Source organism: Stegostoma tigrinum, chromosome 47, assembly GCF_030684315.1.
Source record: "Stegostoma tigrinum isolate sSteTig4 chromosome 47, sSteTig4.hap1, whole genome shotgun sequence".
Taxonomy (NCBI): domain Eukaryota; kingdom Metazoa; phylum Chordata; class Chondrichthyes; order Orectolobiformes; family Stegostomatidae; genus Stegostoma; species Stegostoma tigrinum.
This window is the reverse complement of record NC_081400.1, coordinates 3,611,288-3,638,105: the sequence shown is the minus strand read 5'-3', so window position 1 is coordinate 3,638,105 and position 26,818 is coordinate 3,611,288. Positions and strand designations below refer to the sequence as shown.

The following is a 26,818-nucleotide window of genomic DNA, read 5'->3' as shown; positions in this document are numbered from 1 at the left end:
TTATAGAGGGATTTCAAAGCTGCTATGATGAACAAGATTAATGACAAGCTGGAAGGTTAGATGAATCAGGACTGTGATCAGGCTGGGACACTTCTGACTAAAAATAGACAGCTCACTGGCATGAGGTTTGACTGAGGTTTTGAAAATTCTGAGAGTTTGATAGAGTGGAATGTTCCACTTCTGCAGCAAACAAAACTGAATTTGGCCAACATCACCCAATTCCGATAAATTCAGTCAGGAATTCAGGAGAAACATCCTCAGGCAAGGATATTGTGGAACTTGCTCCAACGGGGGTAGGGGAAGGATGGTGCACTCGTTCCTACCAGAAGTGGAGGAGAACAGGGGACTTGCTCCTGCAGGGAGTGAGTAGAGAAAGGGTGAGTCGCTCCCATGGGAAATAGTGGGGAATGGGGGAATCGCTCCCATGGAAAATGGGGGACAATGAGGGGCTTGCTTCTGCAGGGAGTGGTTGAGGCAAATATTTTTGATATATGTTCCTGTGCCATCATTTGATGTAATTCGGCGTAATATTGTTACAGGTGTAAACTATCCACTGCTAAGTCCCATAGTGCCACTTTCAGTGTTCAATAATCAAGAGGAGTCATTTCGTGGTATCATCTCATATTTATTCAGAGCTGTATTTCTGGAAAGTTCACAAGTACAACATGGTCAATGCTAAAAAAGAGAGATTACACCCTATTCTACCCAGATCAAGAGTTTGCACACAGCAGTCTGGTGACAATTGCAACAGGAAATCCCCACTCACCAAATTGAACAATCATTTCCCCCACTCCTGAAACCCTTCAATGTTTGATGTGTTCACCAAATACTGATATTGCTGCAAAAATTACATTATAAAGCAAAATCCAAACAACACTGTGCCGTTTGGCACACAGTGACTGACATTTGCGTTTTATGCCTCAGAGCGAGCAGTCGCTGGAGCTGATGGTGTTGAGGAGAGGCGAGGTCAGTGATCCGTGCCTCACACTGCAGGAATATCTGGAACCTTTCTTCCAATCAGTGGCCGGGACTGTCAGGTAACTGCTCAGGCTGTAGCTTTGATCACTGTCTGGGGACACTGCGCTTGTGGTCACCCCACTGTCTGTCTCTTTCCCATCCACGCTCCAGAGGACCTGCACTAGGCCCGGCTTAAAGCGACTCACCAGACAGGACAGAGTGGCTGATCCCGTGTCTATTTGTTCTGGGGAAGGTGGAAGCAGAAGTACAGATGGTTTCCGATCATCGCTACCTGTATGTGTAGGGTGGGGGGGGGAGATTGAAATAGAGAGTGTGTGACAGAGAGAGAGAGAGAGAGACAATTATATATATGAAGAAAAAGATTAACTCATATTTGTGTGTGAGGAAGAATTATTTATATAAATATAAAACTTTGAATTGTGCGAGTGACAGAGAATCATTAATATATGTAATTCTCTGGCTGTGTGCCTCTGTTTGTGTGCATGTGTGTGTGTGTAGGACAGAGATAAAAAAATATTAACGTATAGCACTCTAACTTGTGTGCATGTGTGTGAAAAGGAGAGAAAGATTAATATGTATCAATGGCCTGTGGGTGTGAATTTGTGTGTGTGTGTGTGTGTGTCTGTGTGTGAGGAGTCAAGAGTGAGAGATTGATTAATGTACATCTAATAGCACTGTGACTTGTGTGTGTGAGACAGAAAGATAGAGTTATAAATATAGCTATCTGTCTTGTGTGTAAGAGAATAATTGGCTCAAATAAGGTGCTAACCTCAATGCGCATGTGTGAGAGAAGCTTATTAATATAACACTGAGCTGTACATGCGAGAGAGGATTACTGATTTAATCTCTGACGTGTGTGTGCATGTGTGTGCGTGTGTGCATGTGTGTGTGCGTGCGTGCGTGTGTGTGTGTGAGAGAAAGGGATAGAGAGAATTATTGACAGAAATAATTCTCTTCCCTGTGTGTTTCTGAAAAAGAGAGAGAATTATTAATAAAACACTGACCAGTACGTGAGAATTATTGATATATTCTATCTGACATGTGTGTGCGTGTCTGTGTGTGTGTGTGTGTGTGTGTGTGTGTGTGTGTGTGTGTGTGTGTGTGTGTGTGTCTGTGTGTCTATGTGTGAGTGTGTGTTGGTGTGTGTATGTGTGTGTGTGTTAATAGAACATAGAACAATACAGCGCAGAACAGGCCCCTCAGCCCTCGATGTTGCACCGACCTGTGAACTAATCTAAGCCCCTCCCCTACACTATACCATCATTATCCATCTGATTATCCAAGGACTGTTTAAATGCCCCTAATGTGGCTGAGTTAACTACATTGGCAGGCAGGGCGTTCCACGCCCTTACTACTGTCTGAGTAAAGAACCTGCCTCTGACATCTGTCTTAAATCTATCACCCCTCAATTTGTAGCTGTGCTCCCTCGTACAAGCTAAAGTCATCATCCTCAGAAAAAGACTCTCACTGTCCACCCTATCTAATCCTCTGATCATCTTGTATGTCTCTATTAAATCCCCTCTTAGCCTCCTTCTCTCCAATGAGAACAGACCCATGTCCCTCAGCCTTTCTTCATAGGGCCTGTGCTCCAGACCAGGCAATATCCTGGTAAATTTCCTCTGCACCTTTTCCAATGCTTCCACATCCTTCCTGTAATGGGGCAACCAGAACTGCACGCAATATTCCAAATGGGGCCGCACGAGCGCTTTGTACAGTTGCAGCATAATCTGGAGACCCAGCTTCAATTAGACCACAGCAGATTGAATTCAATAAATATCTGGAATTAGGAGGCCAGTGACAACCTGAATCCACTGCCGCTTGTTGAAACATAAAACCCCATCTGAAGGAAACTGCTGTCCCGACCTGCTCTGGCCTACACGTGACTACAAACCCACAGCAATGTGGCTGACTCTCAGCTGCAGCCTGGGCAAACAGGGACAGGCAATACCGGCCCAGTCAGCGATGCCCAGATCCCGTGAATGAATAAGAAAACGAAAGTGTGGACGGCGATTGGTGCCTGGGTACTTGACTGGGTAGGCCTGGCAAATGGTTCAGAGCTGCTGGGCAGCGACTGCGGACGGGAACCCACTTGAAACCCTTTGAGGGTTCGAGCGCGGCAATATAGAGGACCTGTCTGCACCACTTCCTCCCCTCGCCTTACCAGCCCCGCTCTAGAAGATGGGGGTCTCAGGGTGGCCCTCTGGACTGAGCTGAGGAGACATTTCTTTGGAAATCTAGTCACGCCTCCCCCAGTGAACTTACTGATTGGTAGAGCTGGATGGAGGGGCCAAGTGGCCTCCTCTCGCCTCCCATGATCTTCATTACCCAGAAGTTAAGGATTTTTAAAAATTCATTCATGGGATATGAGTGCCACTTGTGAGGCCACCATTTATTGCTGAGAGGGCAGTTCAGAGTTAAGCCCATCGTTGTGGAGTCACACTTAGGCCAGACTAGATGAGGTTGGCAGATTTCCCAGGTGAACTAGACGGATGTTTCCCCCGACAACTGGCAATGGTTTCTGAGACATCAGTAAAATCTTAATTCCGGAAGGGTGGGATTTAAACCTGGGTCTCCAGAATATTACCTGGGTCTCTGGATTAACACCCTTGTGATAATACCACAAGGCAGTTCCTCCTGAGTGCAGACAATGCGTGGTTAGTATATGTGTCACTGCTGGGCTGTGACAGTTTACATAGCAAAACCGAACAGGCCACTGTCAACATAACAGCTTAATAACAACAATGATTGTGTGTGTGCGCGCGTGTGTGTGTGTGTGAGTGTGTGTGTGTGTGTGTGTACACGTGTGTGTGTGAGAGAGGCACCATTATTAATATAATCAACTGTTCTGTTTGCATCTGTGACTGACAGAATTTTTGAGATAATAATTTGTCTTGTGAGTATTAGTTAGATATGTTGCAAAATGTATTAAATTGTGATTTGGTGACATATGGAAAACAGTATCGCCTCTGAAGGGATAAAAATTGAACTCACCTGAATGAGAGATAAATAGATAGATAGATAGGTAGATAGATAGATAAATAGCGAGAGAGAGAGAGATAGAGAAACAGAGAGAGAAGGAGAGAAAAACAGAATCACTTACTCCGAACATTCAGGGCAGTTCCACCTCCGAAGATGTATCCCCACACTTCACAGTAATAGATGGCAAAATCATCAGAGACCACGTTTCTGATGGTTAGGATGTAACTGTTAGTGGAGGAGTTTCGAGAAGGTTGGAAACGGTCAGTGAAGCCGGTGCCTCTGTGTATTGCGCCATCCGCCTTGTGCTGGAGCACAAACTGCGGGGTTTCTCCGACACTCTGTCTGTACCAACGCATGTCGTAACTGTCCACAATACCTTTCTGCAGCACACACTTCAACTGGGCGGTCTGACCAACAGAAACTGGGTCAGAAATTGGACTCTGGTTGAGGACAACATCAGCCAAGGTACCTATCATTAAAGAAACACACAGGATGAAACAAAGCCAACCAGTATTTAACAGGCAGGTGTTAATCCAAGGCAATTTCTGACCTGTGGCGTGGAGCAGCAGAGCCCACAACAGATGCAGCGTCCAAAACATTTTCGCTGGAGAATGCATGGAAGCAGCCAGTCGCCCCAGTGTAACCTTCGGTCCAACTGTTTGTTGTAAACTCCCGGAAAATGCTCTGCGCCCAGTGTCAGTAAGTTGGCGAGGGCCCACCGGCTCTATTTAATCACTGGAATGCAAATGAAGGGGCAGAGACCAGGCAAATCGACACTCCGGGTTTTCACCGATCTATTTCTGGCTTCCTACATCGTTGTCCCTCTTCTGACTTTTGCATTTATGAATGTTTAATGTCTGAATGGATTTCGTGTTCATAGTAAATAGGGACAGATATGGGCCATTCAGCTCTTTGAGGCAGCTTTGCCTTTCATTAGGATCAATTCAACTGGATCATGTCTGATTTTTCAACTCATTCCCCTCTTCCCAATTTAGCCCAAAGAAACATATCCAACTCCTTCTCCAAAGCATGCAATAAAGAAAAACAGTTACACTTCTCTTTTTGTTTTCTCTGCTTCCCTGGGGTCATCAACTTACGGAGTCGTAGAGGCATATATAACATAGAACTAGGCCCTTTGGCCCAATTCATCCAAGTAGATCAGATTTCCTAAATGGAATTCTCCCCTTTTTGCTTGCATTTACCCCTTATTCATCTAAGCGTTTCCCATGCATTTGCCTGTCTAATTGTCTTTTAAATGTTGAAACTGTACCCACCTGTTCCACTTTCTCTGGCAGCTCGTTCCCTATACGCACCACCCTCTGTGTGAACAAGTCGTCCTTCAGGTCCATATTGAATCTTTCCTCTCTGAACTTAAACCTAACCCATCTATTTTTTTGACTCCCCACCATGGGGAAACACAACTTGACTATTCACATTATCTATGATGTATTCACATTATCTATGATGCCTTATGATATATAAGCCTCGATTAGATCATCCCTCAGCCTGCTATGCTCCAGCCGAAAAAAAGTGCCAGCCTGTGTAGCCTTTCTCCATAACTCAAATAATCTAAGCTTGTTAACATCCTTGTATTTTTTTTAACCCTTTCCAGTTTAATAACATCCTTCCTATAGCACGGCGACCCAAATTGTGCTTCAAATGTAGCATGAAAAATGTCTTGTATAACTGTAACATGACATCCCAGTTCCTGTGCTCAATGCTCTGACCAATGAAGGCCACTGCACCAAACACTTTCTCGGGCATCCTGTCTACCTGTGACATCACTTTCAGGTAACTATGCACCTGTACTCATTGGTCTCTCTCTGACAACATTCCGCAGGGCCCCACCATTAACTATTTAAGTCATATCCCAGTCCTTCAGCTCAGCTGGTACGTTTGTGATATAGAGTGACACCCTCCTGACCAACCTCTCTCCTCACCCGCGGTGTGGTGGCCCTCAGGTTAAACAGCTACCGGTTGCCTCTGTAATGAGGTAGCAATCTTCTGTTCTATGGGAGCATGCTACCTTCACCCCATCTTCTTTTCTTCTCCTCTACTTTCATTTGAAGCCTTTTTAATTTCCCTTTCCTTTTTGATCTCTAATTCAAACTTGTTCATTTTCAAATCATAGTTAGTTTGAAATTTGCCATTCAGTTTGCCATTTCCATCCTTAGGATCCTGAAATCTTCAACAGTCACTTTGAGCATTTCATCCTCACAGGATCCAGCTTTTGTTTCTACCTTCAACTTGTCTGGTAACTTTCTCCCTTCAGTGTTCATCAAAGGTTTGAAATAATCTGAAGAAAAAAGCCTTCTACTTCCCAAAATGTTCAAAAGCATTCTAACAGTGCAATCCATTAGGAAAACTTACCATACATTACCACTTTCTCTCTATGACATTCAAGCTTGCAATTCTTCAAGAAAAGACAAAAAATCATCTTACACTCACCTAACTGATATCCTGGACAAATCCCCTTTTTATGATTCTGGCTGATGGTACTGCTGGACAAATCAGATCACAGAATGAACCCTTGCTCAATAGGCTAAGAGCAGGGAGGTAACGGCAGAGCATTACAGATTAGGTCACAGGCATAGGATTTTGTGCAGCGTTCTGGAATCCACACGAGAGGAAGCATGTGACAATACTGGAGAGGATGCAAAGGAGATTTACCAGGATGTTGCCTTGGCTGGAGAGTCTCAGTCAACATGGTAAAATGGATAAAATGTTCTTTATTCCTTGGAGCAGAAGAGATTGTAAGAGGCCATAGGCCATAGAACAGTACAGCACAGGAATAGGCCATTCGGCTTGCCATATCTGTGCTGACCTTGATACCATTTTAAATTGATCCCATCTGTCTGCACATGGCCCATATCGCTCTATTCCCTGCCTGTACACATGTATGTCTGAATACCTCTTAAACATTGCTATTGTGTCTGATTCTACCATCTTAGAGGAGATCAGGTTTAACACTTGGGGACGTTTCAGGATGAATGAAACGTCCCCAAGTGTTAAACCTGGGTCAGTCATGACCTGGCAGCTTCCCTAGACTTTCAGGTCTCTCTGGTTATTCGTTGGCAAAAGTGCTGCGAGATGTATAAAATTATGATAGGCATAGATAGGGTAGACAGCAAGGAGCCTTTCCTCCTTTGCAGAGGAATCAATGACCAGGAGCATAGATTGAAAGTAAGGGGCAGGAGTTTGAGAAGACACGTCAGAAAAATTGTAATCACCCAGAGGATGGGGGATATCTGGAACCCACTGCCTGTGGAGCAGGTCGGCGCAAAACCCTTCAGAAGTATTTAGAAATGTACATGTGATGCCAAGTCTACGGTTCAAGGACTGGAAAATGAGATTAGAACAATTAGAGGGATCTTTTTGACCAGCTAAGATGATGGGCTGAAGGATTTTTTTGCCTGTACTGGAGATCTGTATGACTCTACGACTTTAATTTTTGATTGACGCCCTCCAACATTAATCACGCTCCATTCAAAAACCTATTCACAGCTCTGCTTTGAGTCGGAACTCTTGGCATACGGGATGTACTGCTGGCCTCGGTTTTCACACGATTTTAAATCAGCATTGGTGAAACCATAAATAAAGTAAACTGGGCAGAAGAACACGAAGCAAGAAAGTCTGTTTTGAAATGGAATAGCAAGGGTGCGATCAGGGGCAGGCGATAGCCTAGTAGTATTACCCCTGGACTGTTAATCAGAAACACAGATAACATTCCACGAACCCAGGTTTGAATCCTACCATCGCAGACAGTGAAATTTGAATTTAATAAATATCTGGAATTAAAAATCGACTGAACCAATTGTTGGAAGAACCCTTCTGGTTCACTAATGCCGTTGGGAGGAGGAAACTGCCATCCTTACCTAGCCTAGCCCTCATGTGGTTGACTCCTAACTGCCTTTTGGGAAATTAAGGAAGGGCAATAAATTCTGCCTTGCTAGCAATGCTCTCATCCCCTAAAGGAATAAACTTGAAATGGAGAGTGAGAGACTACATTAGTAATTGGTTAAGGAAGAGGTAAATAGACATTGGTGTGGAAAAGTGAGGAATTATTCTTCTTGGTAAAAGGGAAGGGGAAACTTCTGAAGTGGCTGGCATATTTTGGTTATCAGAGGAATTGCGGATACAGGGAATAAAGAAAGTTAACAAACATTGCATACAGTTTTTAAAGCAAATTATACTTTTAGATTCAGCTGTGAGATACGGGGATCTTGTTGGAACAGCATTTATTATTAGTTCTTAGTTCCCCCTTGAAAAGGTGTGAGATGACTTCTTGAACCGTTGTCATCCGTGTCGCACTGGGACACTCACTGTGTGACGAGAGAGAATCTTTTGACCTAACAATACTGAAGGAACAGCTGTTATATTTCAAAGTCGGGATCGTAAGTGATTTGGAGGGGAGCTTTTTTGCAAAAGGTGATGTTTCCATGTATCTTCTACTCTTGTCCTTCCAGATGGAAGTGGTCATGGGGTTGGAAGGTGCTAAGGATTCTTGGCAAATTTCTGCTGTGCATCTTATGGTGAGTGAAACTGCCATCATTACTTGGTCTGGCCTATATGTGACTCCAGACCTACAGAAATGTGGTTGACTCCCAACTACCCACTGGGAAATTAGGGATGGGTAGGAGATGCCGTCTATCCAGCGATGTCCTCATCCCCTGAATGCTGAGCGTCCATGATCGAGGGAGTGTGTTGTAGAAATAGCATGTAAGGATTTATTGTGAGGGGGCAAGAGAATATCAGGAAAGAATTTTAGGTCCCTTGTGGTGAAACGTAATTTCCTTACTTTTGAGCCTGGAAGTTTGGGTTCAATTATCACCTACTCCAGAGATGTGTCATGATGTACTTGAGCAGATGCAGAAAAATATCTAGTAGTGAAGATTTAACTTCTGTTATACAATGAGTTGATGAGCGTACTCCTGCAGTAATGATTATACTTGTGGTCTCCTCACCTACCAATGATAGGCCCATCTCTGAGGGAGCAGAATGAAGCTTCGTAAAGGGGAAAGGGCTGTCCTGCAGGGAGAGCGTGCATATAACCTCTTGCAATTCGAAGAATGAAAGGTGATCTCATTGAAGTGTATCAGATTTTGAAAGGTTTTGACAAGGTGGATGTGGAGAGTCTGTACTCCCCCGCCCTCCAGTGAAACTCAAAACCCCTCTGGATCAAACCCATTTGCTCAAGAGTCGAGAACATGTTGCAGCACAAGGGCTCAGCCAGTTTGGATTGAGATGAAGGGAAATTCTTTAGCTCAGAGGATGGTGAATCTGCAGCATTCTCTGTGTCTGTCGAAGATTCTGATGGGTACAAATTTACACACAAAGTGTTTCAAGGAATAAATGGCAGGAAAGTGAAGTTGTGGGGCAATCACCTATGATTGTACTGAAGAGCAGAGCACGATTAGGGGCCTAAGGTCTTCCTCTTATTGGGCTGATGCAGTGACTCAGTGGTTAGCACTGCTGCCTCACAGTGCCAGGGACTCGGGTTTGATGGAGTTTGCACAGTCGCCCTAAGTCTGTGTGGTTTTCCTCCTGGTAGTTTGGTTCCCATCCACAGTTCAATGATGTTAAGCTTAGGTGGATTCGCTATGCTAAATTGGCCCATAGTTTCCAGGAATGTGCAGGCTGTGTGGACCAGCCATGAGAAATGTAGGATTACATGGATAATTTAGGTGTATGGTCTGGGTGGGATGCTCGTGGAAGTGTTGGTGCTTTCTGTTCATTCACAGGATGAGGGCATAGCTGGCTAGGCCAGCATTTATTGCCCACCCTTAATTCACTCGTGAGCAGTTAAGAGTCAACCTCATTTCTGTTGGGTCAGGAGTCGCAAGACCAGGGATTGAATATCAGTTTCCTTCCCCAAAGGGGAACCCGACTGATTTGGATTCATAGTAATCATTAGGTTCTTCATTCCAGATATTTTACTGAATTCAAATTCCACCATCTGTTTTGGCGGGATTCAAACCTAAGCCCCCAGAACGTTGTGTGGGTCACTGAATTAACAGTCCAGCGATAATACCACTCGGCCATTGCTTCCCAGGATTTGGTGTGGACTCGATGGGACGGATCGCATCCTTCTATGCTGTGGAAATATATGAAAGCTGCTGTACACCAATAATCATTTCATAGTCTGGTTAAACCCATTTCAATGAAGATTTACAAAATACAAGAGCTGGATTCAAGACTGCCTCTGTATCTGGGAACAATGCAGTGCAGGTTTTCGACCACAAACGTGGGAGCCCTGGGTGGCGTTTCTGAGCACCTGATTTTAGCCCCCGAGAGCTGAAGCGATGCTGTGCTTGGTCTGTTTGTGAAGAGGCTGCAGGTCACTCGATCCAAATGGAGGGGAAGGGTAGGATCATGTCAGTGGAAGAACTGAAACCCCTCTGATCACTGAGCAATGAGCAACAGCAGCACCCTATGGTATCGTCAGTTGTTTGCTCCAGTGCATCACACAGGCAGCTGTGGCTTCACTCACGAGCGGAAGGGAAAATGTAGAGGTTCCATCAAAAGGTCGCCCTCTCAGACGTGTCACACATTTACACAAACAGACGTGCAAGCGACTCATCACTCAAGGTAACCAAAATGGACTTCTGCTGTTTATCTTCAGCCCTCTCTTATTCTCCTTTCCAAAACACTCGAGTTCCACGCTGGATCTCACACCTGCTTTCAAAAATCCAGCTTCCACACCCCTCCCATTTCTATAAACTTCTCCGGCCTCTACATCACTCCTTGCCTCTGTAACACATTCCATCCCTCACCCATGCGATCTCTGAAACACCCTCCATCTGCCATATCTTTCCACATCTCTGTAATCACCTCCAACTCCTACACTTCTCCATATTTCTGCAAATTCATTAGCTCCTACTCCGCTCTGTATCTCTGTCACAACCTTAGCCCCGAAAACCTTACCTGTCACTGTCATCTGCTACACAGCTTCCTTATCTCAGTAACTGCCTCCAGCCCCATAGCCCCGCCTGTCTCTGCCACCAACTCCAAGTCCTTTACCCTCCACTTTCTCTGTAAAGCCCTCCATCCCTTTCACCCCACCCATCTCTGTAACAACCTCAAGCCCCGACAACCCTACTTGTCCCTGTAACCACTACCAGTCCTTACACCCTTCCTCTGCAACTGTTTCCAGCCACAAATATCTCCCTATCATTGTTACCTCCTACAGCTCCGATATCCCGCTTCATCTCCACACGCTGCTTAAATTCCTACACCCGTCCCTATCTCTGCCACTTTCTCCAGCCAATAGATTCCCGATTTCTGTTAACTCCTCCAGCGCCTACCCCATCCCTATCTCTTCAACCATGTCCAGAGCTTATATACCTCTGCAACATGCTCTGGACGCTGCATCACTCTCTACTTTTGTTACCACCTGCAGCCCAGGCAACTTCCCTATTTCTGTAACCGTTCCCAGACCCTACACTCATCCATATGTCTGCAACCTCTTCCAGCTCCTAAACCACTGCACCACTCTGTCAGCTCCTCCAGCCTCCACACTCTTTCCCCTCACTGTAACCTGGTCCGGTCTCTACCTACTCCCTATCTCTGTCACTTTCTTCATTCACTATAGCTCTCCTTATCTCTATAACCTCCGCCATCCCTGAACACCTCACTACCCCTGTTACCTCTCTCCATTCCCTACATAGTCTCTATCTGTGTCACCTCTTTAAGTCTATATTCCATTCCCTACGCCTGTTACCTCCAGCAGCGCTTACACCCAACAGTGTCTGTGCTAACTTCTCTGGGTGGCACTCTCCTCCAACAATGCCTTTCTCAGTGACTTTCACCAAATACTACATGCCTCCCTATCTCCATCGTCTTCTCCATGCCCTCCATCCTTACCTCTGTAACTTCCTCCAAGCCTTACACCACAACCTACCTCTCTAATATCCTCCATTCTATAACCCCTCATTCTCTCTTTAAGCCCCTTCATCGTACCTCTTTCCTTATCGCTGTAAACTCCTCCAGGTTATGCACCATTCCCTCTCTGTCGCCTCCTCCAACCCATACATTATCTCCTTATTTCTGTAGGCTCTCAATCTCTGTAACCTCCACCAACCCCCAGAACACTCTATATCTCTGTAATTGCCTCCATTACAGTCCCAGTCCTTGCCACTGTCAGCCCTTCCGACCTCCACACCACCCCTATCTCTGTCACCTCCTTCAGCCCTAACACACCTTCCTTATCTCTGTAGCATTCCCATTCCTACATCCCTCTTATCTCTGCCACTTCCTATTCAGCTCTGCTTTGAGTCAGGATCCTTGACAAACGGGATGTACTTCTGGCCTTGGTCTTGTTGTAAATCTAGACCCCCGGTGGGGTCTCTCGATTCCGCGCTCAGTCAATGAACACTTGCAGTCCGTCTGGCTGTTTAAGACTTTACTCTTTGTTTCTTCAATTGGCTGGGTACAGATCTTCCGGAAAACACAGAAGTTGAGCACTTCCATATTCCTCGGAGGAGCTGCACATCATAGGTTACTACAAAGACATTTTTATACTTTTCTTAAGGCAGGGTACATGGTGTGATCGCATAGTGTATTCAAACAATTACCAATCAATACATGATATTGCTTCATTGACAGTTTATTATCCTATAGTATTAACTGGTTAACAACTTACGTCACAATGTTTACGTTACTTTTTGTCTCGCCATACAGATCTATAACATTTGCTACCGAAGGTCAGCTAGAATGGTTAGTACTGCATTATCTTGTCATTACTGCTTTATTTATGCAGGTCTAGCAGAACTCAGAGTTCCCAGTCTAAAAGAGCAGCTCTAGCAAAATTTACAATTCCCACGCTGGAAGCCATTTTGTTGCTAACTTGCACCATCAGCCATCTTGTGCCTGGACCCAAATTTCAGATTCTCATTGTCATGATTTTAAATTGGTAATGGTGTGGCCATCTGTGAAGAGAACTTGGCAGAAGGAGGAGATGAAGATTTGAAGGAGACCAGGCTTTGAAGTGGAATAGCGAGGTTGAAAAGGGATAGAGACTGCATTAGCAATTGAGTAAGGAAGTGAGACTTTGATGTGGGAAATGTGGAATTATTCACTTTGGTCAGAGGAAAGGCAACACAGCATATGCCTGAAAGGCCAGAGATATTTTTGTCGTCAGAGGAATTGTCAGAAGGATTACGGATACAGGGAATAGGGAAAGTTAACAAGCTGTACAGCATACAAATTAGGGATGTGGGGTCCCTGTTTGGGACTGTATTTATCACCCTTATTTGCCCTTTGAGAAGGTGGTGGTGAGATCTCTTCTTGAACCACTACAGCCCTGTTTGGTGTAGATGCATCCACCACAGTGCTATTAGGGTGGGAATTTTGACCTAGCAACACTGAAGAAATGGCCATTAAATTTTCATGATGGAATGGTGAGTGGTTTGGAGGGGAACTTGCAGGGGATGGTGTTACCATGTAACAGTGGTCATTGCCCTTTCAGATTGAAATGGCTGTGGGTTTGGAAAGTGCAAATGATCTTTGGCGAAGTTCTGCAGTGTATCTTGTGGATGGGTACACACTGCTGCTACTGAGTGGCAGGAGTGAATGTTTGTGGAAGGACTGTGCAAGAACGTATCGTGAAAGAGCAAGAATATAACAGGAAGAATTTTTAGTGTCCCTTCTGGTGCAGTCATTATTTCCTTGCCTTTGAGCCAGGAAATCTGGGCTCAACTCTCACCTAATGCCAAACAACACATATTTTACTGCAGTTATACAGTATGTTGGTGAGAATACTCCAGCAGCAATGTGCAGAATTGTAGTCTCCTCAGTTATGGAACGGTAGATTATTCTCTGAGGCATCACTATGGAGGTCCACCAAGGGGAAGGGCTTGCCCGATGAGGGGAGTAGGCTGAAAATCTCGCAAAATTAGAATGGAAAGATATCAGAGTTTGAGAGGGTTTGACAAGGTTGATGTGGAGATATATTGCTCCCAGTCCCACCGCCAGCAACACTCTACTGGCCCATTCCAAAGTCACTAGCTGCAGAGTCGACAACACCTTCCAGCCTATGTGAACAGGCAATTTGGACGAGATGAAGAGAAATCCTTTAACTCAGAGCCTCGTGAATCTGTAGCATTCTCTATGCCCGATAGACACTCGAATGAGTCAAATTTTGCGCACTAAACGAGACGAGGCATCAGTGAAAGGAATGTATGCTTATGTAACAATCAGCCTCAGTTGTGCAGAACAGCGCAGCACATTCCCTCGACCTTAAACCCAGGGGAAATGGGTGACATTTCAAGTACCTCATTTTAGTTACCAAGAGCTGAAGTGATGCTGTTTTCAGGTTGTTTTTGAAGGGGCTGCAGGTGGTGTGGTCACTAGCTCCAGATGGAGAGGAAGGGAGTGTCATATCGGTCGAGGAACTGAAACCTCTCTGATCACTGAGCGATTAGCAACAGCAGCAGCACCTGCTGGCACCATCAGACTTCAGCTCCAAGACATGATACAGGCAGCTATGGCTTTGCTCATGCTCTGTAGGGTAAAGGCAGACTCTGCATCAAACGTTCACCTTCTCAGCCATGTCACACATTTACGCAAACAGAAGCATGGGAGACGGGTCCACTTCGGCCACCTAAAAGGACACCTGATATCTTCCTCTGAACTCTGTTATTCCCCATTTCACTCCCGTTCCAAACACTCGAGCCTGACACTGGAACTTTCAATCATCTAGCTCCCACATCCCTCTCTATTTCTGCAAACTTCTCCAGTTCCAATGTCACTTCATATCTCTGTGACACACTCCATTCCTAACACCTCTCTTTGTCTCTGCAGCACACTTCATCCATTATAACCCTTCCGAATTCTGAAACCCTCCATCTCCTACATCTTCCCACATCTCTGTAACCACCTACAGTTCCTACACCTCTTCCTATCTCTGTAAATTCATTAGCCCGTATGCTCCTGTCAGTTTCTGTCACAGCCTAAGCCCCAAAAGGCTCCCCTGTCACTGTAATCTCCAATAGTTGTGATTACCTTTCCCTACCGCAGTAGCCTCCTCCAGCACGGCACCCCTCCCCATTTTTGGAATCAAACCCAAGTCTTGAACCCTCCACTGTCTCTGTCACCTGCGCTAATCCAAACGCACCTTCTATACCTCCTCCACGCCATGCACCTTTACCCATTTCTGTAACCTCCTCAAGTCCCTAAATCCTCCCTATTTCTGTAACCACCACCCAATCCATGCACCACTCCCTGTCTCTGCAATGGCATTCAACCCTGAACACCTCCCTATGTCTGTCAGTTCCTCCAGCCCCCAGATTCTACATATTTCTGTCAACCCCTCCAACGCCCACACCCTTCTCTATCTCTGTAACCACCTCAAGTCCTTACATCCCTCCCTGTCCCTCCTTCAGACCTGATACTCCTTCCTATCTCTGTCACCACCTCCAGCCACATGTCCTCCCTAACCCCGTCAGCAACTCAAGCCCAAACATCTGTCTGTTACTTCCTCCAGTTCCTGCACACCACCCGTCTCCCATGCTTCTGTTTGCGTAAATGTGTGACATGGCTGAGAAGGTGAACGTTTGATGTAGAGTCTGCCTTTACCCTACAGAGCATGAGCAAAGCCATAGCTGCCTGTAACATGTCTTGCAACATTCTTTAAACACACCAGCCCCTACCTGTTACCACCTACAGCCCCAACATTTCTCCTTATTTCTGTAGGCATCCACAGCCCTACACGCATCCCTGTAACTGCAACCTCTTGCAACTCCTAAATTGCTCCCTATTTCTGTAACCTCCTGCATCTTCTACATCCCTCCATAACTCTGTGAGCTCCTGTAGCCACTGCATGCTTCTCACTCTGCTTAGCCAGCTCTGGGTTCTACTTCTTCTCGACCTGCATAATCTCCTCGAGCCCCAAACCTCTCCCTATCTCTGTAACCACCGTCAACCCCTACACCCCTCCCTATTTGTATCACCTCTTCAATGTCCTTATGTCACTCCCTTCCTCTAGTGCTTTTACCAGCCCCTCTGCCCCTCAATATCTCTGCAATCATCTCTAGCCCATTCATTCCACCTAAAACCTGAAACCATCACCAGGTATTACAACAATCCCGATTACAGTAATCTCCTTCGGTTCGGACACCCCTCCCTATCTCTGCCATCTTCTCCATCCCATAACCCCTCAGTCTCTGTGTAATCCCCTCCGCCCTCACAGTCTTCCTTATTTCTATAACCTCCTCCATTCTGTAATGTCTCTCTCTCACCCCACCCCTTCCTTAACTCTCCCACCTCCTCCAGCCCCAACACCCTCTCCCTATCTCTGTAGCCTCTTCTAGCCGCTACATCCTTTACTATCTTCTGGAATCTTCGCTATTGTCTACACAACTCCCTATTTCTGTAACTACCTCTGTCTCAACTCCTGTCCTTATCATTGTCACCTCTTTCAACACCCACACCATACTCAGTCTGTCATCTCTTCCAGCCTAACAATCCCTACCTATGTCTCCGTCTCCATCTCCAACACCAATCCATATCTTTTTAACCTCCTCCATCCCTACATCCCGCTTATCTGTGTCACTTCCTTCAGCCCATACACCAAAATGTCACTCCTGCCTGTCCCTTCACTTCCCTCTAACTCTGTTAGTCACTCCAGCCATAACTCCCTTCCCCCTCTCTGTTGCCTCCTCCGGCAACAACAACCCCTTGCTATCTCTATGACATACACCAATCTCTACAAACCCTCCCTTTCGCAGTAATCTCTTCCAGACCCTACCCACCTCCCTACCTCTGTAACATCCTTCAGCCCGTTCACCACCTTTCTATCTTTGTGAAATTCCCCAGCCCCTACACTCACTCCTTATCTCTATGTCGTCTTCCTGCCCTGACATCCCTCCCTATCTCTATCACTTCCTCCTGCCCCACAATTTTATCTATGTCTGTTACTTCCTCCAGTTCCTGCACACCACCTCATCCTCTAGTCCCAACAACTTTTTGTATCCATGTAAGCAACGTCAGCCCAAAAGCCCCTCTCTATCTTTGTAAACCCTTCCAGCCTGTATAACCCACCCTATCTCAGTAGCCTGGTCCAAAACCTACACCCCTCGCTATCTCTGTAACCTCCTCCAACTCCTGCACCACTCCTGGCTCTGAAACCGCCTACAAACCCTACACCCCTCGCTGCCTCTGTCACCTCCTCCAGACCTGATACTCCTTCCTATCTCTGTCACCACCTCCAGCCCCTATGTCCTCCCTAACCCCGTCAGCAACTCAAGCCCAAACATCTTTCCCTGTCTCTGTAACTTCCTTGAGATCCTGCATCCCTCCATACCTCTGCTATGTTTTTCAGCCCCTACAAAACCTCCTTATCTCTGCAGCCTCCTCCCTGCTGTAAACATCTCAGTATCTCATTCGACTCTTCCAGCTGTTGCACCCCTTTTACCTCTGTAACGTCCATCATCTCCTAAACCACTCCCTTTCACTATAACCACCTCCATCCCAACACCCTTTGTCAACTCTGTCATTTCTTCTAAAGTCCACACCAGTCCTTATCTCTATAACCTCCTCTCTTCCATAAACACCTCACTATCCCTGTAGGCTATTCCAGCTATTATACCCCTCCTACCTTTGTAACGTGCATCATCTCCTACACTACTCCCTATATTGATAGCCACCTTCAGCCCAATACCCCTCCTTAACTCTGTCACCTCCTCCACACCACTCCTTGTCTATGTAACGTCCTCCAGCCCCTAAAATCCACCCTATTCTTGAAGCCCCGTCCAGTCCTCGTATAACTCCTTCTGTGTAATTTCCTCCATTCCCTTCAGCATTCCCTAACTCTTGTAGCTCCTCCAACTTGTACACTCCTCCATTCCCAGGCACCTCCTAAAACTTAAATACACGTCTCCATCTCTGTCACCTCCTTCAGCACCTATGTCCTCACTGTCTATGCAACCTCCTCCAGCCCCTGCACAACTCTGCTACCGTTCCCAACCACTACACCCCTCCTTATGTCTGAAAACTGCTGCAGCCTCTCCAACCTTCCATATGTCTGACACTTTCTCCAGTGCTTTCGCCTCTCCCTATCTCTGTAACCACCTCCACCCCAACAACCCTTCTTATTTCTGTCACTTCATCCATACCCACACCATCATCTAACTCTGTCACCTCTTCAAACATCTTCCTTATCTCTATAACCTCTTCCTGTTACCTCTGTCACTTTCTACAGCCGCTACACCATTCCCTTTCTCTGACGACCCTCTAGTCCCTTCTCATCTCCCAATCATTGTAAGCAACTCTATCCACTACAAACCTCAATATCCCTGCAGAATCCTTTAGTTTCTACATCCTTTGATAATTCTGTAACACGGTCTATCCTTTACACCCAATCCCTATCTCCATAACACCCTCTCCCTGCACTCCTCAGATCTCAGTAAACTCTTTCAACACCTACAACCTCACATGATCTCCGCAACCTGTTCTAGAACTGTCACCCTGCCTAGTCTCTGTCACGCCCCCAATCCCTTCACCTCTCCCTTTCTCTGTGAGCATCTGCAGCCACAATTCCCTCTCTTTCACTGTAGCGTCCTTCAGCACCTACATGCCTCTCATTGCTGTAACTTACTCCAAATCCTGCATCCAATTCCTATCCCTTTAAGCACCTTCAGTCCATACAACCCTCGCTATCTCTGCACCTCCTCCAGCCCCTACACCTCTCCCTACCTCTGTAAATTCCTCCAATAACAACACTCTTCTTAATTCTGACACATGCTCCAGCCACTACACCTCTCTGCATTTCTGTCACCACCCCTACACCCCTCCCTATCTCTATTACACCCTCTAGTCCCAACATTCCTCACCATCACTGTCCTCTGCACCAACCCCAACATCCCTCCCTATTTTTTTCACCACCTCCAGTCCATACATACTTCCCCACCTCTGACATCTCCTCCTGCCCTTCATCCTTCTCTATCTCTGCGATATTCTGCAGTCACTACACATCTCAACTCTGTAGGTAATGCTAGCCCCAACATAACTCTCCACCTTTGTAACTTCTTCCCACACCTACACCTCACCTTAACTCTGTCGCCTCCTCCCACGTCTACACCTCTCCTCACCTCTGCAATCTTGTCCAGCCCCTTCTTCCCTCACTATCTTTGTAAGCCCCTCCAGCCCCTATACCCCCTTTATCTCTGTAACCCTGTTCAGTCTCAATGCTCGTTCCTATGTTCGTAGCCCCTTCTTGCATTTATACTACTCCCTGTTGCTTTAACCTTCTCCAATCTCTATGTCAATCCCTACCTCTCTCACTCCTTCCAGTGCTGACATCCTGCTCTGTTTCTGACATCTTCTTCAAATCCTACATCCTTGCTATCTCTATGGCCTCCTCCAGCCCCTGCATCACTCCCTCCCCCCGATATCCTTTCCAGCCGTTGCATTCTTCACGAGATCCCTCGTCCTCCAGCCACTGTTACCTCCCTCTCACTATACACTCCTTTATCTCCTACATCCTCATGAAGTATTGCATTTTGGTAAGAGAAATCAGGACCGGACTTTTGCAGTTAATGGCAGCCCCCTGGGGAGTGTTTCCAAACAGAGACCAAGGCATTCAGGTGTGTTGTTTTTTGAAAGTGAAGTTGCATTTGGACAGTGGGCTGAAGAAAGTGTTTGGAACGCTCACCTTCGTTCAAAATTCATTGAGTTTAGGAGTTGGGATATCAGGTTGTGGCCTTAAAGGCTATTGGTTGAGAAACTTTGAGGAAACGTGTTCAGTTTGAATTTCCCTGTTTTCGGGAAGATGTTGGTGAGCTTGAAAAGTTTCAGAAAACATTGACAAGGATGTTGCCAGAATTGGAGGGGTTGGGCGATAGGACTAGGTTGAATAGGCTGGGGCTGTTTTACCCTAGAACATGGAAGGCTGAGGAGTGGCCTTACAAAAGTTTATAAATTTATGAGGGGCATTAATGTCAGAAGTCACATGACACCAGGGTATACTCCAACTGGTGTATTTAAAATCACAAGCTGTTCCTTCATCAGGCTGTTATGACGATCTCTTGAATTAATGACACGTATTTCCACCCAACGTCCACTGAAAATATTTCTTCTTCGAGTGTATCTCTGTTTCCCACCACCCCACCACTTCTCACGTTTGTAAGTTTCAGTTGAATTAGTTGTCTTTCACACAACATATTCCAGATCACAACAGCTGGCTGCATCAAAAGCACAAATACTGCTTCTTTCCTCGCCCCCCCCCCCCACCCTGAGGTTCATTTTCTGATTCACTTCAATCCGTGTCCATCCTTTTGTTCACGATCCTCTTTCCAATGGGTACGGTTTCTCTGTCACTCTCTCGATTGGAAACCCTTTCCTCATAGCGATGAACATCTCACTTCAATCTCTCCCTGGACATTCCCTATTTCGAGAACGACCATCCTAGCTTCTCTCTATCTTTTTAGGGACTGAAGCCCTTGTCCGTGAACCTATTCGAGTAAATGGTAGTCTACTCCCTTGCCAAGGACTGAATTCATCAGGGCTCAATTAATTTTTCAATTCAGTCATTTCTGGCTTAATGAAGAACTTCTGAGGTCAGTGTTGCTCAGGAGGTGTCAGTAGTGTGGAGAAATTGGGTGGAGTGCTCGTGGATTGGGAGGCAGGAGGTTAAAATTTATAAAATGCTAGGGTAAAAGCATTGTATCCTTTAAAAGATAATTTGTTTTTTATATGCTTGGGGATTTAAAATGGATGTCTGTGAGCAGCAACTTGAAAGTTTGCTCGTGCACAGAGAGTGCCTGAATTGAAATCTGTGTATTGAAAGGCCATGCAGCAGTTTTTACCAAGTCAACACGTTTTGAATTCAGTCGATCAATTTGAACCAGGCACTGAGATACCAAAGACCCCTTCGACACGTGTGAGGCACAGCAACAGCCAGAGAGCCAAAGGGGTGACACCAAAACTAGGAGCAGGAGAAGACCATTTGGCCCGAAAAACCTGCTCCACCATTCAATCTGAACCTTACCTCAACTCTTGCCCCTCGTGTCAACCTAGGGGCCTCTATTTGCAGATATACATTGGTCGTGCTAAGGATATACCTGCCCTACACACGAATCCACTTTTTCTTCTTGCACACACATGACAAAGCCTGGGTTTAAACTTCATGCTCAGGGACAGCCAAATGTCACCTCTGACAGTGCTGCATTTACTCAGTACCGCATGGGTCTGCCAGCTGCAATTACAGAATTCATGAGTACATCATGAGGGCAGTGACTTGAGTCTGATTGCGAGGCTGGGTGCAATGTGCCTCGGTTTTTAACGCATGGGGAAGGAGGAGAGAAGGACTGTGGCATCAACAATGGAATATTAGCAGGGTGCAGCCAGGAAGACTTGGCTAGACAGAGGGAGGACTGGAGACTAAGGTGGTGGAGGATGAGAGAGCGAGACTGCGTGAGAGAGAAAGAGAGAGGGACAGAGGAAGAGAGTGAGGGAGACGGAAAACAAGAGACAGGGAGAAGGAGGGTGTGAGGGGATAGGGAGAGCATGTGTAGACTGAGAGAGTTAGAAAGAGAGGGGGTGAGAGAGAGATAGGGTGCATAAGGTGGATAGAGGAGGAAAGAAGTGAGAGAATTAGTTTGGGAGAATATGTAATAAACAAGGTGAGAGAGAGAGAGAGACCAGGAGTGAGAGGAAGAGGAGATTCTGGCAGAGAGAGATGGCGAGATGTCAAAGAGAGAGAGTAAGTAGTGAGAAGAGCTAGGAGTGTTGAAAAAATGTGGTGATGGAGAGAATACAGAAGGATCGAGGGAGAGGAAGGGTAAGAGCGGGATGGGAGTGAGACAGTGTAAGAGTTTGCATGTGGGGGCGTGTTGAGATCGACATAGAGAGTGACGCGGGCGGAAGAAGCAAGGGAGAGAGATAGGAAAGGAGGTAGGGGAGAGAGGTTGAGAGTGAGAAAGAGGTGGGAGTGCGAGCGAAGCGAGGGGTGAGGGAGGATTGAGGAAGTGAAGTGTTGGGCAGAAAGAATGTAAGGGAGCAAGGGGAGAATGTGACAGAAGGTCGGTGAGAGAGAGTGCACAGATGGAGGGATGATAAGAGACAGAGAAAGATCTTGACAGGGAGAGATAGAAATGGTGGGTAGTCGGGGTAGTGTGAGTGAAAGTGGGAGAAAGAGAAACAGACTGAAGTTTAGTGTCGATGTTGTTGCAGAAAAACAGAAAGCAATGAAGCTGTTTGGAAACCTTTGGGGATCTGCACGCTTTGGAAACCCAGGACCTCCTATTAATGGCAGACGATTGTAGCTGCAATTGTTAGAGCCAGTCAGCTCAGCTTGGCTGTGGACATGTGTATATCAAAGCACCACCTAGTGGTTCTAGAGAGGAGCAATAAGGAGTGTGGGCACGCAGACAATTTTCCAGTAATCCAAGCGGGAGGAACTGGGAATGAAGTGTCTTACTTCCAGTCCTTGTGCATAGGAAGACAGAGATTTCCCACCCCTCAAATCAATGCCTCGGAAAGGCAGGAGAAAATAATGCCTTCATTAAAACTATTGATGTAATTAGTGAAACTGCAGTTGATGATCCCTCCAGTGACCCCTCTTCCCAGACTGGCTGTTTGGTCATGTTGTTGAACTAGTAGACGTGTAAGAGAAGTTGCAGCGAATATGATTTGAGATCACACAAGAGCAGAAAAGCTGGCTTAGGGGAACATGTAAGGAAAGTGATGAATATTGGAGCCGCGCAGCAAACTGTCAGTCACAGCATCACAAAGCAGCGTGGATGAAGATGTACTTCATTCAGAGCGCCTTTTAATAGTTGGGATGAGGATATATGTTTGTCACAGTAGCACCCAGCACTAAGGATGGAGATGTATAGCAGTTACAGTATCACCCAGCAGCAGTGATCAGGATAAATATCAGTCACACTGTCACCAGCGGCAGAATGAGAGCTCATATTTATTTAAAATAAAAAAGTCTCTCATATCCTCACCTGGCTGCAGCGATTAATGTGTCTATATATTTTTGTATGTTAGCTACAGCACTGCATAGCATTGGGAAACAGGATATATATCAGTCCAACCACTGGGTTGAGGATATTCACAACGCGCACATCATTATAACAAGGAGAAGCTGTGGACATGCAAGGACTGTGAGGAATGGATTCAGATTTCAATCTGAGTTGCAAATACTGGGGTCAGCAGTCATCAACGGTGGCAATGATGTGGGTATTCTCGATTGTTGTGGTGGGTCACTGAGGTGGAGCTGGTGCCCTGAGTGGGTACTACTAGCTGTAGTATGCCTGAAACATGGACTCCTGGTGGTGTTATCATCAGCGTATATGGAACAGGGTTTCCTCAGGGCCCCAAAAACGTTGGAGACACTTTTCAGAAGCCAGAGAGCTGTTTGAAGACCGCTTGTACAGAGAATGAACCATGTTGATGCAATTACTTTTTATTCTTTGTTTAACTCTAATCAGCGCAGGATTATGGTGACAAAGTGCATTTCACCTACCTTTCTACATCAATGGCTTTGAGGTGGAGAGGGTTCAAAGCATTAAGTTCTGAGGATTGTTGATCACCAACATCCTGTCATATCTAGCCAGGAAAGCACAACAATGCCTCTGCTTCCTCCGCACACTAAGGAAATTTGGCATGTCCGCAAACATTCTTTGTAATTTTTGCAGATGCGCCGTTTAAATCAATCTAACAGATGGTTTGGTATGGCACCGGTTCTGCTGAAGACCAGCAGACACTACAGAGAGTTGTGTACACAGCCCAATTAATCATGCAAGCCAACTTTCTTTCCATTAACTCTATCTGTGCTTCTCACTGCCTCGAGAAGGTAGCCAGCACAATTAAAATGTATTCTCACCTCAGTTATAATCACTTCTAACGTCCTCCATCGGGCAGAAGTTGCAAAAATTTAAACACACATGTGAACAGATTCAGGAACAGCTTCTTCCCTGCTGTTGTTAGGCTTCTGAATGAGCCTCTCACATTGTAAATTTTATGTTGATCTCGTTCTTTGTGCACCTTCTGTGTGGCGATAACATGATATTCTTCTCTCTGTGTTGTTACCCTAATGCATGTTGTATCTTTTGATCTGTCTGTACTGCATGCAAAACAAAACTTTCTCTGTTTCTAGCTGCATGTGACAATAATAAATCAGGCAATTTGTGTGACAGCAAATAACTCAAAAACTCATCGCCATCTAGCAGCAGGGATGAGTGTGTGCACACAGTAGATAGATGTCACAGCACTACCTAGCGGAAGAGATGAAAATATATCTCAGTCACAGAGCCAATTATCGGTTTTGCTGTGGACACACACATCAGTCACAGTGCCACTCTGTGGCAGGGATGATAATGGTGCCCACCTGCAGTAGATGCCGAGCCTGGGCTCCAATCCAACAAGAGGAACCACTTAATAGTAGCATTGAGCTGTTTCTTCAGTCAGTGTACTTTCTTTCGATTTTGGGCTGGGAAATAGCTGAAAAAATGAGTTTTGTCAAACATTCTGGATCGACTCTCTGTTTCTGTTCAGGCTATGGACACCCAGATTTTGCAAGGTTGTCTATTCTCTGCAGGAGTCTTAAAATTGCATGAGATCTGAGAGGGGGGAGACATTCAGCCCTTCTAGCCTGTTCCTCCATACAATACAGTCTTAGCTAATCTCATCTCAGCCTCAACTGCAATTTCCTGCGCACACTTGATAGTCCCCTTGACCCATTCTTAAATTTAAACCCATTTTCTCCTCAAAGTTACTCAGTGATGTAACATCTACCACACTCCATAGATTCACAACCCTTTGAGAGAAATCATTCCTCCTCATCTCTGTTTTAAATCTGTAACCTCTTATCTTAAAAACATGACCTCTCCATCTAGATTGCCCCATTTGAGGAAACATCCTCTCTACGTCTACGTTGTCAATCCCTACAACATCTTATCCACCTAAATTAGTTCTCCTTTCTTTCTTCTAAGAACTGATGATTACAGGCCGAAACTGCTCATAAGACGAATCTCGCCTCGTTCTGAGGAAGGATCACAGGACTTGAAATGTTAACCTCGATTTCTCTTCACAGGTGCCAGACCTGCTGAGCTTTTCCAGCAACTTCTAGTTTGTCTCTTCTCTTTCCGGTGTGTGTTTTTGCTAATCATTTAGCCCCAGGATTATTATGTTCATGTATAGGACTTACAAATTCCTGGATAATTTTGGAATGAAACTTTAACTATGTTCAAATTTAGTTTCCACCCTCTATCAGTGGTGAAGGCTCGTGTGTGTGTGTGTGTGTGCGCGCGCGCGCGCGCGCACGTGTGTATGTGTATGAGTGTACGCATGCACACACATGCGTGCATTGCATGTGTGCATCTATGTACCAGAATCAAACACAAAAAATATAGGAATGGTATTAGACCATTTCGTCTACTAGGTCTGCTTTGCAATTCATTGCAATCATTTTTCAACCTGTATCTCAATGGCATTCTTCCGCTCTTGACTACACACTTCAACATCTTTAGCTCTGGAAAATTATATATTTCTGGAATATCTTCAATGACTTGGCCTCCCCAACCTTCTGTGCTGGAGAATTCCACCAGTTCACGATTCCCTGAGTGAAGACTTTCTCCTCATCTCAGTTCCAAATGACTCACTCGATATCCTGACAGACAGCACCCCCCTTGTACTGGGCTCTGAATATGAGTGTGTGAAAGTGATTGCCTGAGGAAGTGTGTGTGTGAGAGAGGAAGAGAATTTCTGCAGGACTTTACATGTCATAGTGTGTGAAAAGGAGAGAATATGTGAATATGTACATGAGAAAATGCATTAGAGAGAGTGCATGTAAGAGAAAGAAAGTGTGTGTATGAGAGATCATGTGGTACTGAGACTGTGAAAGAGAGAACAGATGTGTGTGACAGAGAGGGTGTGTGTGTGAGACAATTAGTGACTGTACATGTAAGAGAGAGGGGACGGTTAGAGGGAGTGTGTCAAAGAGAGAGCGTATGAGTGTGCGTGAGAGTGAGAATGTGAAAAAGAGAAAGTCTGAATATGTATGAAAGAGTGAATATGTGAAACAGAGTTAGATTGAATATGGGTAGGAGAGGGGTGGAGTCAGTGAGAGCATTTAAGAGAAAGAGAATGTGTGAGAGTGACAGTGTGAAAAAGAGAAAGTGTGAGTGTGTAGAGAGTTCATATGTGAGACAGAGTGAGAGAGAGGATGTGTAAGAGAGAGGGAGAGTTAGAGAAAGTATGTAAGAGATAGATTGTGTCTCTATGTCAGTGAGAATATGCGAAAAAAGAAAGTGTGAGCGTGTAAGAAAGAGGGAGTGAGGGTATGCGCAAGAGAGAAAGTGCACATGTGTGAGCGGAAGGGTGTGTGTGTGTGAGAGAGGGGCAAATCAGAGAGAGTGCATGCAAGCGAGAACATGTGAGTATGTGTGTGAGAGAAAGTCTTTATATATGTGTGTTCAAGTGAGCATGTCAGAAATCGCACAACACCAGGTTATAATTCAACAAGCTTATTTGAAATCACAAGCATTTTGAGCACTGCTGACGAAGGAGCACCTGGCCTGATGAAAGAGCAGCATTTGGAAAGCTTGTGATTTCAAATAAGCTTATAAAACTATGACCTGATGATGTTTCACTTCTGACTTGGTTCTCCTCAGTACAACATTGGCATCTCCTCATCATGAGAAAGAATGTGTGTAAAAGATACAAGGTGTGTGTGTATGTGAGGGAGAGAGAGTTAAGTGTGTAAAAAAAGACAATATGATGTGTCTATGTATGTGTGGAAATGTAGGTGTGAGGTTACTTTTATTCATTCACGGGATGCGGGTGCCACTAGCTCAGGCAACATTTGTTGCCCATCCCTAATTACCCAGACAGCAGTTAAGAGTCAACCACATTTCTG

At 45.5% G+C, this 26,818-nt stretch overlaps 1 protein-coding gene across 1 annotated transcript; it reads right to left on the bottom strand.

The window, feature by feature from the left end:
* Positions 1–920: 920 nt before the first annotated feature.
* On the bottom strand, positions 921–4,556 carry LOC125449720 (immunoglobulin lambda-1 light chain-like). The gene is made up of 3 exons (XM_059643059.1): positions 4,508–4,556; positions 4,079–4,426; positions 921–1,249 (listed from the first exon to the last, which is right to left on the bottom strand). The coding sequence occupies exons 1-3, from the start codon at positions 4,554–4,556 to the stop codon at positions 921–923; spliced, it is 726 nt and encodes a 241-aa protein (XP_059499042.1).
* Positions 4,557–26,818: the final 22,262 nt, after the last annotated feature.

What these genes read in the sequence shown, in the direction of transcription:
- LOC125449720 (XM_059643059.1), bottom strand. Translation starts at nt 4,556, where the DNA reads ATGTTTTGGACGCTGCATCTGTTGTGGGCTCTGCTGCTCCACGCCACA. An exon ending in TCTGCTGCTCCACGCCACAG is followed by an intron (nt 4,427 to 4,507) that starts GTCAGAAATTGC and finishes CTTTAATGATAG; the next exon opens with GTACCTTGGCTGATGTTGTC. An exon ending in AACTGCCCTGAATGTTCGGA is followed by an intron (nt 1,250 to 4,078) that starts GTAAGTGATTCT and finishes CTACACATACAG; the next exon opens with GTAGCGATGATCGGAAACCA.